The sequence below is a fragment of the Sciurus carolinensis genome, chromosome 1 (genome assembly GCF_902686445.1).
Source record: "Sciurus carolinensis chromosome 1, mSciCar1.2, whole genome shotgun sequence".
NCBI classification, from domain to species: Eukaryota; Metazoa; Chordata; class Mammalia; order Rodentia; family Sciuridae; genus Sciurus; species Sciurus carolinensis.
The window spans coordinates 94,041,795-94,056,977 of record NC_062213.1 but is presented as its reverse complement, the minus strand read 5'-3'; the positions used below and the strand labels follow the sequence as shown (position 1 = coordinate 94,056,977).

General features: G+C 48.8%; 2 protein-coding genes across 2 annotated transcripts; both read left to right on the top strand.

Moving 5' to 3' along the window:
- Nucleotides 1–598: 598 nt before the first annotated feature.
- Nucleotides 599–4,227, top strand: Lamtor2 (late endosomal/lysosomal adaptor, MAPK and MTOR activator 2). The gene is made up of 4 exons (XM_047515883.1): nt 599–769; nt 1,065–1,227; nt 3,729–3,818; nt 4,038–4,227. Exons 1-4 carry the CDS (start codon nt 702–704, stop codon nt 4,092–4,094), a joined length of 378 nt encoding a protein of 125 aa, XP_047371839.1. The 5' UTR covers nt 599–701; the 3' UTR covers nt 4,095–4,227.
- A 1,520-nt stretch (nt 4,228–5,747) lies between these two features.
- Rab25 (RAB25, member RAS oncogene family) lies at nt 5,748–13,280 on the top strand. The gene is made up of 5 exons (XM_047538249.1): nt 5,748–6,029; nt 9,526–9,721; nt 11,117–11,310; nt 12,478–12,558; nt 12,949–13,280. Exons 1-5 carry the CDS (start codon nt 5,987–5,989, stop codon nt 13,074–13,076), a joined length of 642 nt encoding a protein of 213 aa, XP_047394205.1. The 5' UTR covers nt 5,748–5,986; the 3' UTR covers nt 13,077–13,280.
- Nucleotides 13,281–15,183: the final 1,903 nt, after the last annotated feature.

The following is a 15,183-nucleotide window of genomic DNA, read 5'->3' as shown; positions in this document are numbered from 1 at the left end:
AAGGACTTTCTGTGTCGCCGCTTTATCTCCGTTCCCAGTGATAACTTGGTCTTTCTTGGGAAGCTCGAGTCTCTCCCAGGCCTGGGGCCTCTCCCGACCCGGAGGTTGTTTTCCTCCACTGCTGGACGTCCACTTAAGATCTCTCTGGGATTGACACGGTTCCCCCGTGGCCTAAATGGTCTATTAAGTACGCTTCCAAAGATCTGGATTTTGCCTACGTGGCCTTCCCAAGCCTTGGCTTCCTCGAGATAATAGCGCCTCTCGCCCCTTCTCCCAGAATTGTAGACAACGCAAACTGCTTTGAAAAGTAACCAAAGGTGTGCCTAACAAATAAGAGGTTTTAAATGATTATTGAACCCTAGGTTGCCAAGCCGACATGATGACTTCCTCTCCCCGAAAGGGTTAAAAGTGTCACAGTCCTTTCACTCCCGCTCTTTTCACCCCCAAGAGCCGCGTGGTCTGACTGGAAAGGCAAACTATAGTTCCCAGAGAGCCTCGCGAGGCCACGAGGAACTACGATTCCCAGCGTTCCCCGCGCGGGGCGGGGTTGAGTTAGAGCTGCTCTAGCCTGGCGGGGAGACTACAAATCCCAGGGTGAGGCGGAGCAGGGCAGCTGGGTATACGGGAAGCAGCAGGCAGAAATTACCAGCAGGCAGCCTGGGGGTTTGGGGCGCAGAAGCCCAGGGTTAGGAGCTGCAGGCATGCTGCGTCCCAAGGCTTTGACTCAGGTGCTAAGCCAAGCCAACACTGGAGGCGTCCAGAGCACCCTGTGAGTGCCCATCGAGGACCTGAGCGGCGAGTGCGCGGCTGTTTGAGGGAGGGGTAGGGAGCGATCTCCACGAAGGGAGGCAGTGGCAGAGGCGGACAGCCGCTGGGGGAACCAGCTCTGAGGGTCCCTCTCGGAACGGGTACCCGTCACGCAGGGTGTTTAAGGCACGTTCCAAGACACACTCAGCCCAGACCCTTACTTCCTAGAAGCGTCCATGGCGGGGAGTAGGGATAGAAACCCAGGCGTTTTACTCCTTCCCTTGAGTGTGTCTGTATCCCTCCCCGCCTCTCGCCAGGCTGCTGAATAACGAGGGATCCCTACTGGCCTACTCGGGTTACGGGGACACGGACGCCCGGGTTACCGCAGCCATCGCGAGTAACATCTGGGCCGCCTACGACCGGAATGGGAACCAAGCATTTAATGAAGACAATCTCAAATTCATTCTCATGGACTGCATGGTATGAAGAAGGGAGTCAGACTTACTCTGCTCCCCAAGGGGATCCGAAGGGGGAGACCTGGATTCCATCCTGGATGGTTGGAGGGGTAGGGAGGTCCCCGGAAGATTGTTACTAAGATTTAGTCTGGCAGCAGCATTTGTAATATGCAGGACTCCATGAGTCAAACGGTGGTAAGGAAGGAGCCCCAGACCTCAGGTCTGTCTTGGGTTCTGATCCTAGCCAATCACTTGTCAGTTTTGGATCCTTGGGCGAATCTCTTAACCTCTATGCGCTTCCTTACCTCATCTGTAAGGAGGGAACAATTTCTTATGCCTCCCCCACATCCCCAGGTGTTGTGAAAATCGAATGGTTGGATTTAAAAGGTGGTGTGATGAAAGTGTTGTCAGCCACTTTTTCTGACTCTACCGTGGCAGAGTCTCTAGACCCCATCAGTTTACAAAGAAAGGAAATGAAGTGCAAAAAGAGAAAATGGGAACTTCTTTGAAACAGGAACTATATCATTCATCTCTGGATCTGTTCAGTCAACAAGTATTTATATTCCTGTAATGTTCTTAGAACAAGTGAAAAACTAGCAAATGGAACAGACAAAACCCCTAGGCCTAATGAAGCTTACAGTCTTATATTTTAAAATAAGTAAAAATGTTTAAGGTGGGCACCATGTTGCATGCCTATAATCCCAGGAACTGGGGAGGCTGAAGCAGAAGAATCACAAGTTCAAAAGCAGCCTCAGCAACTTCCTAAGACCCTAAGCAACTTAGCAAGACCCTGTATAAAAATAAAAAGGACTGGGGATGTGGCTCAGTTCAATCCCCAATACTAAGAAAATAAAAAAAGTTAATGCCAGATGAGGTTGCACATGCCTGTAATCCCAGCAGCTTGGGAGGCCGAGGCAGGAGGATCACAAGTTCAAAGCCAGCCTCAGCAACTCAGTGCTAAGCAACTCAGTGAGACCCTGTCTCTAAATAAAATACAAAAAAGGACTGGGGATGTGGCTCAGTGGTCAAGTGCCCCTGAGTTCAATCCCCATTATCCTCCCCACAAAAAAATAAGGTTAGATATTGAAAATATAATAGAGAGAAAAAAAAAAAAAAACGAAATGAGAGAATGGGGTGGGGGCTTCTATCAGAGACAGTCTCACTGAAAAGATTTGAGATCTGAAGGAAGGTGGGTAGTCAGGGGCAAGCCGTTTAGCTATCTGGCGGGGGGAACATTTCTGGCGGACAGCAAGTACAAAGACTCTGGGGCAAAATGATGCCTGGTGAAAACTGAACAACGTTGGTATGACTGGAGTGGCATGAGAATGGGGAAGAGTAGTAATGAAGCCAGAGAGGCAGGTGGAGCAGTGCCTGATTCCCAACAGGGAAATATCTAGTGAAGGTGTGCGGAACAAAATTGAATGGGCCCTAAGGGTGAACTCAGGAAGGATTTCCACTGTAACACTGCTACCTCTTCCCCATCCCCTGCCTAACTAATGCCATTTTGGTTTAACAAATGACTTCTACCCTTGCCTAGTCTGGATTTGGTGCTATTGGGCAATAACTTCCAAATGTTTTGACAGTAACCCAGCCATTCATAATAAATGTATTTTAAGTCAGAACTTACTACATATAGGCATCCACTAAAACAAATTTTCATGAAACAGCACTTCCCTTACTACATGCATTTTGTTTTCTCTTTTCTTTTTTTGGTACTGGAGATTGAATGCAGTGACACTTAACCACTGAGCCACATCCACAACCTTTTTATTTATTATTTTAGAACAAGTCCTCACTAAGTTGCTTAGGGCCTTGCTAAATTGCTGAGGCTGGTCTCAAACTTGCCATCTTCCTGTCTCAGCCTCCCAAGCTGCTGGGAGTATGTGCCACCATGTCTAGCTTCTTCGTTTTTGTTTGTTTGTTTTAATGCTGATCAAACCAGCCTAGGTTCTATCCCTATCCCCAACACAGAAAGAAAACAAACAAACAACAATAATATCACTATTTGGATACCTGTTGGAAGATATAAAACTCTTTAATCAACTAGGCACAGTGGTGCATGCCTGTAATCGCAGCAGCTCAAGAGACTGAGGCAGGAGAATCGCAAGTTCAAAGCCAGCCTCAGCAACTCAGTGAGGCCCTAAGCAACTTGTGAGACACTGTCTCAAAATGAAAAATTTAAAAAGGCTGGGGATGAGGATCAGTAGTTAAGTACCCATGGTTTCAATCCCTGGTACCAAAAAAACCCCCAAATAAACCAAAACCAAAAAACTCTTAATTAAAAAAAAAATCTTGAATGTGTTTATTAGCATCCCTGCTGACTGGGCATACAGAAAGAGAAATCAGGTTTCTGGGAGACTGTTTCCTAGGGTAAATAACCTCACATCCAGCACTATGATCAATGCTTGCCAGTTGAACCTTTTGCTGTGCCCAGGGCATACAATCTCTCTAGGACCAGAGGAACCACTGGGGAATGAGGGACTCCAAGTGTAACACAGAACATCCCATCCCATCATATCCCCACAGGAGGGCCGTGTAGCCATCACCCGTGTGGCCAACCTTCTGCTGTGCATGTATGCCAAGGAGACGGTGGGCTTTGGAATGCTCAAGGCCAAGGTGTGTATGTGCCCATCTCTTCACTACTCTGGGACCAACCTTTGTGCTCTGTCACTGTGTCCACTCCCATCTGCATTCCCTTTCTGGAGTTCTGTCTCCTCAGCCCACGTCTGGTGTGAGTAAACTCCCAAGAGCAGGTGGTCACTCAGTATGTCATGGGGAACAGATCTGGTTTTGGAATCCCTCTGGGTGGACTGATGTATGCTCCCCCTCTTACAGGCCCAGGCCTTGGTGCAGTACCTGGAAGAGCCCCTCACCCAAGTAGCGGCATCATAATGGGTGTTGTTGGAAGCTGGGGTCAGAAAAGAGAGATGACCAGTTGGAGGGGCAGGGCCTCCTGGGAGAACCCTCCTGAACTGTGGGGGAAGGGTGGGCTTTTGTATTGTCCAGAATAAACGTTAACTCCTGACTTGTTTCTTGGTACTTTCTTTGATGGAAGGAATCAAAGACCATAGGAAGGACCAGGGATGGCCTAGATGATTCCTCACTTTCTATAAGGATGGATTTCTACCCATCCTTCCTTCACCATGACATACCATAACCTGATGGTTCTGACAGTGGTGCCCAGCTCCCTTTGCCTCTCCAGTGGTATGACCCTACCTAGCCCCTGCCACTCAGAGCAGAATCTTACCCACCTGGTTGGCAAAACCTTGGGAGTGAGCTCAGGTGAACAAAAGATGGGTTATGTTGGGAAAAGAATTTAGGGAGGACCCTGGGAGTTTAATGTCCTTGATTCTGGGTTTTAGGAGGGTGACCCTGATTGCCCAGAAGGAACCATTCCTTTCTTCTTCTCCCAGGTGTTCATAGGCTAACCTGGACCCTTTCCAGGGGGAGTGGGGGAATATATATATAGTTTTTTTTTGAGACAGGTTCTAAGTTGCTGAAGCTATTCTCAAACTTGCAATCCTCCTGTCTCAGCCTCCTAAGTCATTGGAATTTACAGCCATGTGCCACCATGCCTGGTCATTTCCAGATCTTGAAGCCCTTTGCAGACAAAATACTTTTGTTGTGAGACCTCAGATCCTGGACAAGGAGTTGAATCCTAGAAAACTGCCTCTATGCTCATCTCCAGATCCTGCCCCATCTGGCTGTTTTTGCCCCACATCTTCCCCTACTCAGTGTCCTTACAGCAAGTCTGTGCAGGTATTTACCAGCCCCTTCCCCCAGTGCCATAGGAAGGGATCAGGCAAACGGTAAGTTAAGAGTCCCAGCCAGGCACAGTGGCGCATGCCTGTAATCCCAGCAGCTCAGAGGCTGAGGCAGAAGGATCACGAGTTCAAAGCCAGCCTCAGCAACTGAGCGAGTCCCTGAACAACTTAGCAAGACCCTATCTCTAAATAAAATATAAAAAAGGACTGGGGATGTGTCTCAGTGGTTAAGCACCCCTGGGTTCAATCCCGGTACCAAAAGAAGAAAAAAAAAAGAGTCCCAGCTCCACCCTGGGTGAGAAATATTGCGCATCCCAGGCCCTGTCTGTCAGGGAGGGGCAGAAATCTCTGACCAAGATGCAGCTCGCACAACTCTGCTCTGCAGATGTGTAGCTGGCATTCCATCAGCCCCTGCCCCTTATTGCAATAGCCCTTCCTCTGGTGCCCACAGCACATCACTACCAGGGCCTCTGAAGGAAAAGTAGGGAGCCAAGTGGGTTTCAGCTTCCCAAGGAGCTACTTCTCACTCACAGATGGCTGCCCCCACCTCTCACCTTGGATCTGGATCCAGGAGCCAAGCAATGTAAACTTAGCTCTCAGCGGCCTCTCTCCAGAGATCCTGTCCCCAGCCTTCCCTACTGTTGCCCCTTAGAGCTGTCTCTCCTGCTTGCAAGAACCCAGGCTGAGGGCAGACACCCAACCTGTCCAACCTGTCTGACGTCATGCTCTCTCCACCCACCTGGGCCCCAGGTCTCCAGCCGCCCGCTCTTCCTGTTCTCAGCTTCCGTCTTCTCAGTTTCCACCCAGCACCCCCACCTGCCAGATCTGAGCCTCCCTGGACCTGGCTAGCTTTGAGTCAGTCCTCAGTCCCTTTGGTTGTAGAAATCTTCTTGCCCCCAATGAGAAGAGAGGTGGGTCCAGGTCTCTTGAGAGCTGAGGGCTGAGGGCATTGAGCTGACGCACACACTTGTGACCTCGTCCACCAAAGACATCTATCTGCACCTTCCATGCGGAGCCAAGATGGGGAATGGGACCGAGGAAGATTATAATTTTGTTTTCAAAGGTAAGTTGGGTCCTTGGAAAAGGAGAGAGAGGAAGCTGAGAAAGACCAGAAAGAAATGAATAGAATCAGAGAGGGCTCCCCTCCTGCTTTTTATCTCTTACTAGGACTCCTCAAGGCTTGTGATTCCCTCCAGCTAAGAAAGAAAGTTGCAGTGAGCGAAGGAAGGTCTGGTTACATGGGGCAAAGGTTCTGGAGTTGCCAAGTGTACTCCACTGTTGTAAATAATGATGTTGATCATGTCTTCATATTGCCCAGTTTGCCCCATACCTAATAGGAGACCTGGTAATAGTCAGACATTGCAGCACAAGAGATGCAGGTCAGACTTCAAAAAGGACTTCCTTTCTGGGTAGAGGGGGAAACAAACAGATTTAACAGGAAGAAAATCAGTTTTCTAGGCAAGTATATGGGAAAAGAGAGAAAGAAGAAATCTCTCCATTTTGGGGATAGTCTGTAAATTCACAGGAAAAACACTGAAGAAGTGTAATGAATTTGGAGCAGGTTCTGATAAAATCCGTGGAACTCCTGGTGCTGAAACCTGGGTTACCTGTCCCTTAGCAAATTCCTTGGACCCAAAGGAATGGATTCAACTTGGCTATCCCTGGAAATATGCATATATCCTTCCTGCTTCTTTATCTTGGCCCCTGTGTTTGGTCCCTCTGTGGTTCCCCAAACCCACCTCATACCTCCTTGAGGGCAGGGTGGCCTGGTAGAGCTCTGATTCTCTTTCTAGCCACCCCACCCCACCTCACCCCACTGCCTTTCCCGGCCTTGGCCCCACCCTTGTTCAAGTTGGGGAACCTGTACTTCTGGCATCTTTCCCAGGAAGGAGAGAGTAAGGTTGACAAGAGTCTAGGTGGTAGATACTATGCTTATTGAACCCTTACTAATCCCCATAACATTCCCTAAAAGTTATCTTCCTAAGAGGAAGTACAGCATCACTGTCAGGAACCAGACCATGATCAGGTCTCAGTTCTGCCCCTTACAGGTTAGTGCAGGGGAGTTCACCAAAAGCAGACTCTGAGAAGTTTGGGGAGCTCAATGTTGATTAGAGATCAACTCCTGTGAAAGCAAGGGGCAGGAAACAGGCTTGGGCGAGGGAGAAGTCAACTATACCACAAGCTGCTCAAAGCCTGGGCCAAGACTGGGGAGCTCTGTGAGGGCCCCATCAACGGGGCTGCTGAGGAAAGATGACTTCCAGTGAGGTTGCTGTCTGCACCAGAGGCAGCTTCTGATGGAGCTGACAGTTGGGGGCTGTCTACTGCCTGCGCTCCCTGTGGTGGGGTGGGTGGGGGTAGTCCTTCCTTGAAGGTGGATCTGGAAAGCACATCTCTGTTCACTATTCTAGCTGTGTTATCTTGGGCATTCATTTGACCTCCCAAGCGCCTTCTGTGTCTGTAAAAATGTGGATAATCATAAGGGCACTTACCTCAGGGCATTGTTTGAGGATTAAATGAGTTAATATGTGTAAAGCTTTTAGGATGGTGCCTGGCACTTAGTAAGCATTCAATAAACATTAACTACTAGCAACTCCATTTTACAGATGAGGAAACTGAGACTTAGAGAGAATAAGTAGCTTACAGAAGTTCACAAAGATAATACACCTCACTATTATGTATAACTATAATGCACCAATAAAAAATATGGGGAAAAAAGTTCACAAAGTCAGTAGAACTCAAACCTAAGTCTGTCTGTCTCTGAAACCCTCATCTTGAGCAACTTTGGGGTCTTAGGACAGAACTAGGAACCCACCAATTAGGAGGGATGAAATGGTGATGAAGTTTCCAGTGCAGGAGAGGTAGGAACACACACACACACACGCACACACACACACACACACACACACAAGCACCCCTCTAGCCACACATACCAAGAAAGCTACTGGTGTTTTCTTGCCGTGTACAAATAAGAATTTTTTTTTAAATTGGAAGAGGCCTTTATAAAGTGTATGAACAAGGAAACTGGAGCCCAGAAAAGGTGAGCCATTTGTTCAAGTTCGTACAGCCACTTGGAGCCTGAGCAGAGACCAGAGTTCAAAATATGGGACTCCCAATGGCTGGGTACCGGGCTGCCTTTCCAGAACCACCTGGGTGGCCTCCTTCAATACTGGGTGCTCAGGTCAGTGTCATGCAACGTGTGGGTCTTCCTTACATCAGCCCTTCATACTCTACAGCAGCTCCCAGTTTAAGGTTGGACCCTGGATGATGTTCAACCTAAAAGGTCTCCATGGCGCCTCTAGTGATCCTTGTCCCTGAAAACCCCAAGGCAAAAGCACTGGGAGGTCAACAACAATCAAACGCATCAGTAGTTTTGTACATGGGTTTTTTGTTTATTTTTGGTACTAGGGATTGGACTCAGGGGCACTCAACCACTGAGCCATATCCCCAGCCTTTTTATGTATTTTATTTAGAGACAGGGGCTCACTAAATTGCTGAGGCTGGCTTTGAACTCTTGATCCTCCTGCCTCAGCCTCCAAGCCGTTGGTGTGCACCACCCCAACTGGCGGTTTTGTACATTTGCTATATTCTAAGTAATATCTAATTTGCTTCTTACAACAGCCCATAAGGTAAATACTATTGTTAATCCCATTTTTTTTTTCATATGAAAATAAGGTTCAGAGAGGTTAAATACCTCACTGAAGGACATAGATATGGTCCAACATCCACTCCGTTGCCTTTAAGCATGCAGTACAGGATCTCTTTAGGGACGACTGAATTCTATTATTTATTTGTTTATTTATTTATTTTTGTACTGGGGATTGAACCCAGGAGCACTCTACCACTGAACTACATCCCCAACCCTTTTTATTTTTATTTTAAGACAGGGTCTTGCTAATTTGCAGAGGCTGACCTTGAACTTGCCATCCTTCTGCCTCAGTCTCCTGCATCACTGGGATTACAGAGATGCACCACTGTGCCCAGCTGGATCCTAACTCCTAACACACAGTCATGGGCACACATACCTCCATATCTTACCCTTACCCACACACGTCACCTATTAAATTTCCCCTTACTCATACCTCTCTCTGTTCATACCTTTGTTGGCTATGCAAATATACACTAAACCTCCCTCCTCACTCGTCCTTCCAGCTAATACACAGAGACATGCACAATGTTATTGTACTTTCCAGTCCAGAAATATGTGCTGCCCCAGACCTCCCACCATCCCTGTCCATATTCACACACCTCAATAATCTTTTCACATGACACCCATGAACAGTCCACAGATTTCACTCCATTCCCAGGAATGCAGGCTGACTTGGCAACCAGGGCTCAACGAAGCAGGCCTATGACCCTTTGTTGGTTTTAAACTTCTGACCCTTCTGCTCACCAGGACAGATGAATTATGTGGACTTGCTGACCCTTTTCTGCCAGGAGAATGGCTCCCTCCTCAGTTTTTGGAGTTCAGTTCCGACTTTCTGCTGGACAAACCCTCCTAGCTCAGGTGGGCTCAGGACCACTCTGCCGGGTGCTCAGCCCTTATTTCTCCACTCTTCCAGTGGTGCTGATTGGCGAGTCAGGTGTGGGGAAGACCAACCTGCTGTCCCGATTCACGCGCAATGAGTTCAATCACGACAGCCGCACCACCATCGGGGTTGAGTTCTCCACCCGCACGGTCATGCTGGGCACCGCTGCTGTCAAGGCTCAGATCTGGGACACTGCTGGCCTGGAGCGATACAGAGCCATCACCTCGGCGTGAGCCCGGGGCCTGGGGGGATGGTGGGTTGCTTGCTGGAGCCCTAGGGGAAGTCAGGGAACACCTCTGGAGAATTGGAGGAGCAGGAGGAGGCAGGAGACTCAGCAGTGTGCTCTCAGAGGAGATCACAGGAGACACAGGTACTTGAGCAACAGTGTGAGACAGGATGTAATGATAAAATAAGAGTCATTGCCACACTGGGTGTGGTGGTGCATGCCAGTAATCCCAGCGACTCAGGAGGTTGAGCCAGGAGAATCACAAGTTGGAGACTAGCTTCAGCAATTTAGCGAGAACCTGTCTCTAAATAAAAAATAAAAAGGGTTGGGGATGTGGCTCAGTGGTAAAGTGCCCCTGGGTTCAATTCCTTGTACTTGTACGGAAAGAAAAAGAAAATCATTGCCACGATTTACTGAGCCTTTGCCATGTGCCCAGGAAGATGCAAAGAACTTTATTTATACTTGGCATTTTATGTAACCCTTCAAGCACCCCAGAAGTAAGGTGCTAAAATTAATCCTGTTTAAATACAGGCAAAGTGAAATGAAATCAGGGTGGAGCTGGGATGGGGCAGGCTGCGTGGATCAAGAGCGCCCCCTGACGTCAGCACTATGGTCTGCACCTGGTAATATTCATTTGACCACAAATGCTAAGCAATTGGAGTAATTCATAAAATCTCAGAGGACACACAGGAAGTTAGGATTCCTGATACCCATTCAAAGTGTCTTCTAGTCAGTGTCATATCCAAATGTGTAAAACATGCTCTATGAATGTGTGGTGGGGGACAGCAGCTGTTGGGGGAGTGTTATGGTTACACTTAACTCACAAGGGCCACATATACACTCATCACTCTTGGTCACTTGACATCTTGTGAGTCTAGTTGATTAATCAATAAATTGAGAATAATTTGACATCCCCAAGCTGAAGATGGCTCTTCCAGCTCCAGTGGAGGCTGGATGCTGGCAGGGATACCCTGAGTGGCCAGGTCAGGGACTTCTGCAAGGGGAAGGCTAGCCATAGAGAAATGGCCACAGGAGAGAAGAGTGCACTGTGGGTTGAGGAGCATGTAAAAAAGCTCTCAGAAATGGGGCATCCAGGAGGCACACTTGTCTTGACTAAAGTCAGGTCAAAGGACCTGAGAAGTAGAGGGGCGTTGAGGGGTCGGTGCAAGTTTTGAAGCAGGGAGGTGAAACTCCAGAGGCCCTGAGAACAGCATCTCTGGAGCACATGGGAGCCTTGGGCTGTCCCCTCAGGGTTTGGATCCCTGACCCCCTGAGCCCCAGTTTCCTTATTTCTCCACATCTGGTACTCAGCTCTCAGGCTTTTTGGTTCCATGATTCTGCTGTGAGTAGGGGCCCAACACCCCTATCATTCTTTCTGTCTGCCCCTCCCACTCCCAGGTACTATCGCGGAGCAGTGGGCGCCCTCCTGGTGTTCGACCTGACCAAGCATCAGACCTATGCTGTAGTGGAGCGCTGGCTGAAGGAGCTCTACGACCATGCTGAGGCCACTATTGTTGTCATGCTTGTGGGGAACAAAAGTGACCTCAGCCAGGCCCGGGAAGTGCCCACTGATGAGGCCCGCATGTTTGCTGGTGAGAGCCCGCCCCGACCCAGTCTGACTCTTCCAGGTTTGCCCACCTCCACCCAGCCCCAGCTTTTCTAGTCCCAGCATGAATTTCCTCCATATGGTTCTCTGGTTCTCTTATATTTATCCACACCCCCCCCCCCGCCCCGCTTTTTGTTTGTTTTATTTCAGGACAGGGTCTCATTAAGGTGCTAAGGTTGGTTTCAAACTTTCAATCCTCCTGCCTCAACCTCCCTAGTTGCTCTACCTGGCCCTTTTTATTTTTTATTTTGAGACCATGTCTTGCTAAGGTGCTTAGGTCTTTGCTGAAGTTGGCTTTGAACTTTTTTAAAAAAATATTTTTAGGGCTAGGGAGATAGCTCAGTGGGTAGAGTGCTTGCCTTGCAAGTACAAGGCCCTGAGTTCAATCACCAGCACCAAAAAAAAAAAAAAAAAAAAAAAAAAAAAAAAAAATATATATATATATATATATATATATATATATATATATATTTAGTTGTAGATGGGGCACAATACCTTTTTCTTTTTCTTTTTTTTTAATGTGGTGCTGGGGATCAAACCCAGTGCCTGACACGTGCTAGCAAGCACTCTACCACTGAGCCACAACCCCAGCCCTGAATTTGAACTTTCCTTCCTCCTGCCTCAGCCTTCCAAGTTGCTGGGATTACAGGCCAGTGCCACCATGCCTGGCTTCCATCCACTCTTGCTCAGTATCTCCCAGTCCTTCCCTCTGGAATCCTGTGTCCATCATCACGTCCCTCTACTTGCCCTTAGATTGTCTTCATCAGCAATCATTCATAGTTGATTTTAAGACAGTCCTACCCTTCAATGCTCAAAGATCCTGGTGAGCTCCCCTTCACCATCTCCAGTCACCCTTTCCCCAGGGCTTTTCTGGGTTTAACGGCAGCACAAAATGTTGGTTTGGGGTTTTCTCCATGGGCCAGCCTCCCATCTCCTCTTGTTTTTACTAAATGCGAGACATGGAGTAAATTCCTTTATTCTCTGTTTAAGTTTTCTAACAACCTGTCTCATAGGTTGCTTGAAGAATTAAATGTTACTATATACCAAGGATTTAGCACATAGTAAATGTACATTACGTTGTTGTTGTTGTTGTTATTATTATTATTATCACCTTTGATTCCCACAATTAATGGTGTGTTTCCATTCCTGGCAGAAAACAATGGGCTGCTATTCCTGGAGACCTCAGCCCTGGATTCCACCAATGTTGAACTGGCCTTTGAGACTGTCCTCAAAGGTTAGAGCCTGCCTCCATTTGGCACTCTCCTTCCATCCCTGGGGCTTCAAAGGGCAGCCTTAGAAATGCAGACACTCAGTTCAGCCCAGCTATGGGCTCCTTCTCCTCAAAGCCACTGCCTAGCCCTCTCAGTCCCTCCCCAGGACCCCCCACTCAACCTGCAGCTTAGGGAAGGAAAGATAAAGTCACACTTCCCAGGGGAAAGTGAGTCTTGGTTCCCTTTCCACTCAGGTAAGTAGAAGGGACCCACCACTTCCTTCTAGCAGAAACTCTTGTATGTGTGGCTGGCCCCCATTACTCAGGATGGACATGCAGAGTGTGTGTGCATGTGGGTGTGTACATGTGCATGTCCAAACCTTTTGGCCTGATCACTGCCCTCCATCCTCTCAGAGATCTTTGCAAAGGTGTCCAAGCAGAGGCAAAACAGCACGCGGACCAATGCCATCACCCTGGGCAGTGCCCAGGCTGGCCAGGAGCCCAATCCTGGGCAGAAGAGGGCCTGTTGCATCAGCCTCTGACCTTGGCCAGGGCCAACCCTGCCCCCACCCTGATGCCACCCAATGTTCCTCACCCCCACTCCCATTGTAGGACTTTCCCTGCCCTTTGTTTGCCTGTTCACAGCCCCCCAGAGCCCTAGGGTATTCATGCCCAAAATGCACATCGCTATGATCTGTCTACACCCACAGACTAGGACCCTCAAATAAAGCTGTTTTGTATCAATGCCTGGCCATCTTGCTGCTTCCTGTCTGTTCCTCTTCTTCCACTTGTCTGTGCCTCCCACCCAACTTTGGCCCCTCCTCTGAGTCCCTGTATCCCCTCTCCTCCTCCTCCTTCTGTCTTCCCCACTATCCTGACTGTCCCCCAGGGCCAGCTGCCTCTGGAGTTCTGTGGTCTGGGGACAGTGCCAAGGGAGAGGGAGGTGCCGCCCTTCCCTCTGCCAACCTCCAGGGCAGGTGGGGAGGGAGGACAGCCAGCCTGGAGGGGAGGGGTATCTGGAAGGCAAGACAAAGGAAACCATCAGCAGGCACCATCTGGTGCCCAGGGCCCTGGTGCCAAGAACTGAGGTCACACCAATGCCAGGGGCAAGAGGAGGAGGCTGAGGGAGATACAAGAGAAGGGGAGGCAGGGCTGGATGTGTGCTGGCAAAGGGGTTTTTAAGGTTGGGAGGTTGAAGGTAGGAGTCCTCCATCCAGTTTTCTTCCTTTCCCCAAAGAGGGATGGATTGAAGTAGGGGAGGCTCTCGGTTTCAGCCCTCTGCCTTTTCTCTATGAAACCTGGGAGATGAATTTAGGCAAGGGCTTGTCCCCTTCCTCAACTCCCCCTTTTCTGCAGCACAGGGTGCAAGGAGGTATGAACACATCTCTAAGGAAAAGGGAGTAAATGTGGAAGAGACAAGGGATTGAGTGCTTGGAGATTCGACTGGGGAACTATGGAGAATAGAGAGGGCAGCCAACGGCAGGGAACCCTGAGGTACCCACTTACCACACAGAACACCCACAGGGGCACCCAGAGTTAAACCAGAGAGAACCCCAGGCTCTACATTCCCACTATAGTCCTTCATTCTCACCCCAGGTCGGTATAGATTGACATGCAGAGAAAGACAAAACCTTAAGTAATAATACTTTTAATAAAATTAAGTTCTTAATAGCACATTTAATACATTAACCCTCCCCCTTCTTGGTTTCTCTGCATTTTGTGCAACATCACTTTGACTTGATTATTCATGGGTCCATTTTATTTCCCGCTTTTGAATCTTTTTTTCCTTGGTGGATGTGTCTTCACTAGATGCCTCAAATTAAGTCTGACCACAATCCTACTCTACTTTCTACAGTGGAGAGACCATCCCCCCTGCCCCAGGGCTGTCTCCACCCACCCACCCTACCCCACCCGCACCCTCGCGTGGGGAAGGGGAAGCAGGCCCTCCCCGTCCCAGACACTACCATCCCAGACTAGCGAGGGTTCAAGGACAAAAAGAGCAGGGGGAAAATCTGTCCCTAGGTGGGGCAAGAAGAGTAAATTGGGGAGAGGGAGATGTTTGGGGTCTAGGGTCAGGGAGCGGCATGGCAGAGTCATTGGTGTAAAGGAACAGGCACCTCTTGCCAAAGGGAGAGCTAAGAAGCTTCTACACCCTCTGGGATATGAGGAAAGAGCCTGATCTGATTGACTGCTGGGTTTGGTAGAAGGCAAGTGCTTAAATGTTTATTCCTCACATGCAAAGCCGGGTTCCCCAATTTTCTGTGGGGAAAGCCACATGCCCCTGTGCCAGTGCACAGTGGATGACTCCTATCAGTGAAGGTGGGCTGGAGCAGAAGGGGGTTAGAGCTGAGGTCACCCAAAGCCCCTGTGCCCCTACCCTGTCTCTGTACTCTTGGGGGGCTATTCTCCCAGGCCTTGGAGGATAGTTATCTCCATTCCACCTCATTGGGTAGCAAGTCCTTCTTGAAATCTAGCTTTTATGAGACAATTTGCCAACCTGTAAAGCACCATACAAATTTAAAAGAGAATATTCAGTTGAGATCACTACTTTCAGAGGTCAAAAGCAACATTAAATGCTGGATGGGATCGGGGATGGGGTACTGATCCCCTCAGGGCTCTAGAAGCTCTAAGAGGGTGGAAAGTGTGTGC

Coding starts and splice junctions, on each gene's coding strand:
- Lamtor2 (XM_047515883.1), top strand. CDS start 702: ATGCTGCGTCCCAAGGCTTTGACTCAGGTGCTAAGCCAAGCCAACACT. Junction 770..1,064: donor GGAGGCGTCCAGAGCACCCT/GTGAGTGCCCAT, acceptor GCCTCTCGCCAG/GCTGCTGAATAACGAGGGAT. Junction 3,819..4,037: donor TTGGAATGCTCAAGGCCAAG/GTGTGTATGTGC, acceptor CCCCTCTTACAG/GCCCAGGCCTTGGTGCAGTA.
- Rab25 (XM_047538249.1), top strand. CDS start 5,987: ATGGGGAATGGGACCGAGGAAGATTATAATTTTGTTTTCAAAG. Junction 6,030..9,525: donor TTATAATTTTGTTTTCAAAG/GTAAGTTGGGTC, acceptor CCACTCTTCCAG/TGGTGCTGATTGGCGAGTCA. Junction 11,311..12,477: donor TGAGGCCCGCATGTTTGCTG/GTGAGAGCCCGC, acceptor CATTCCTGGCAG/AAAACAATGGGCTGCTATTC.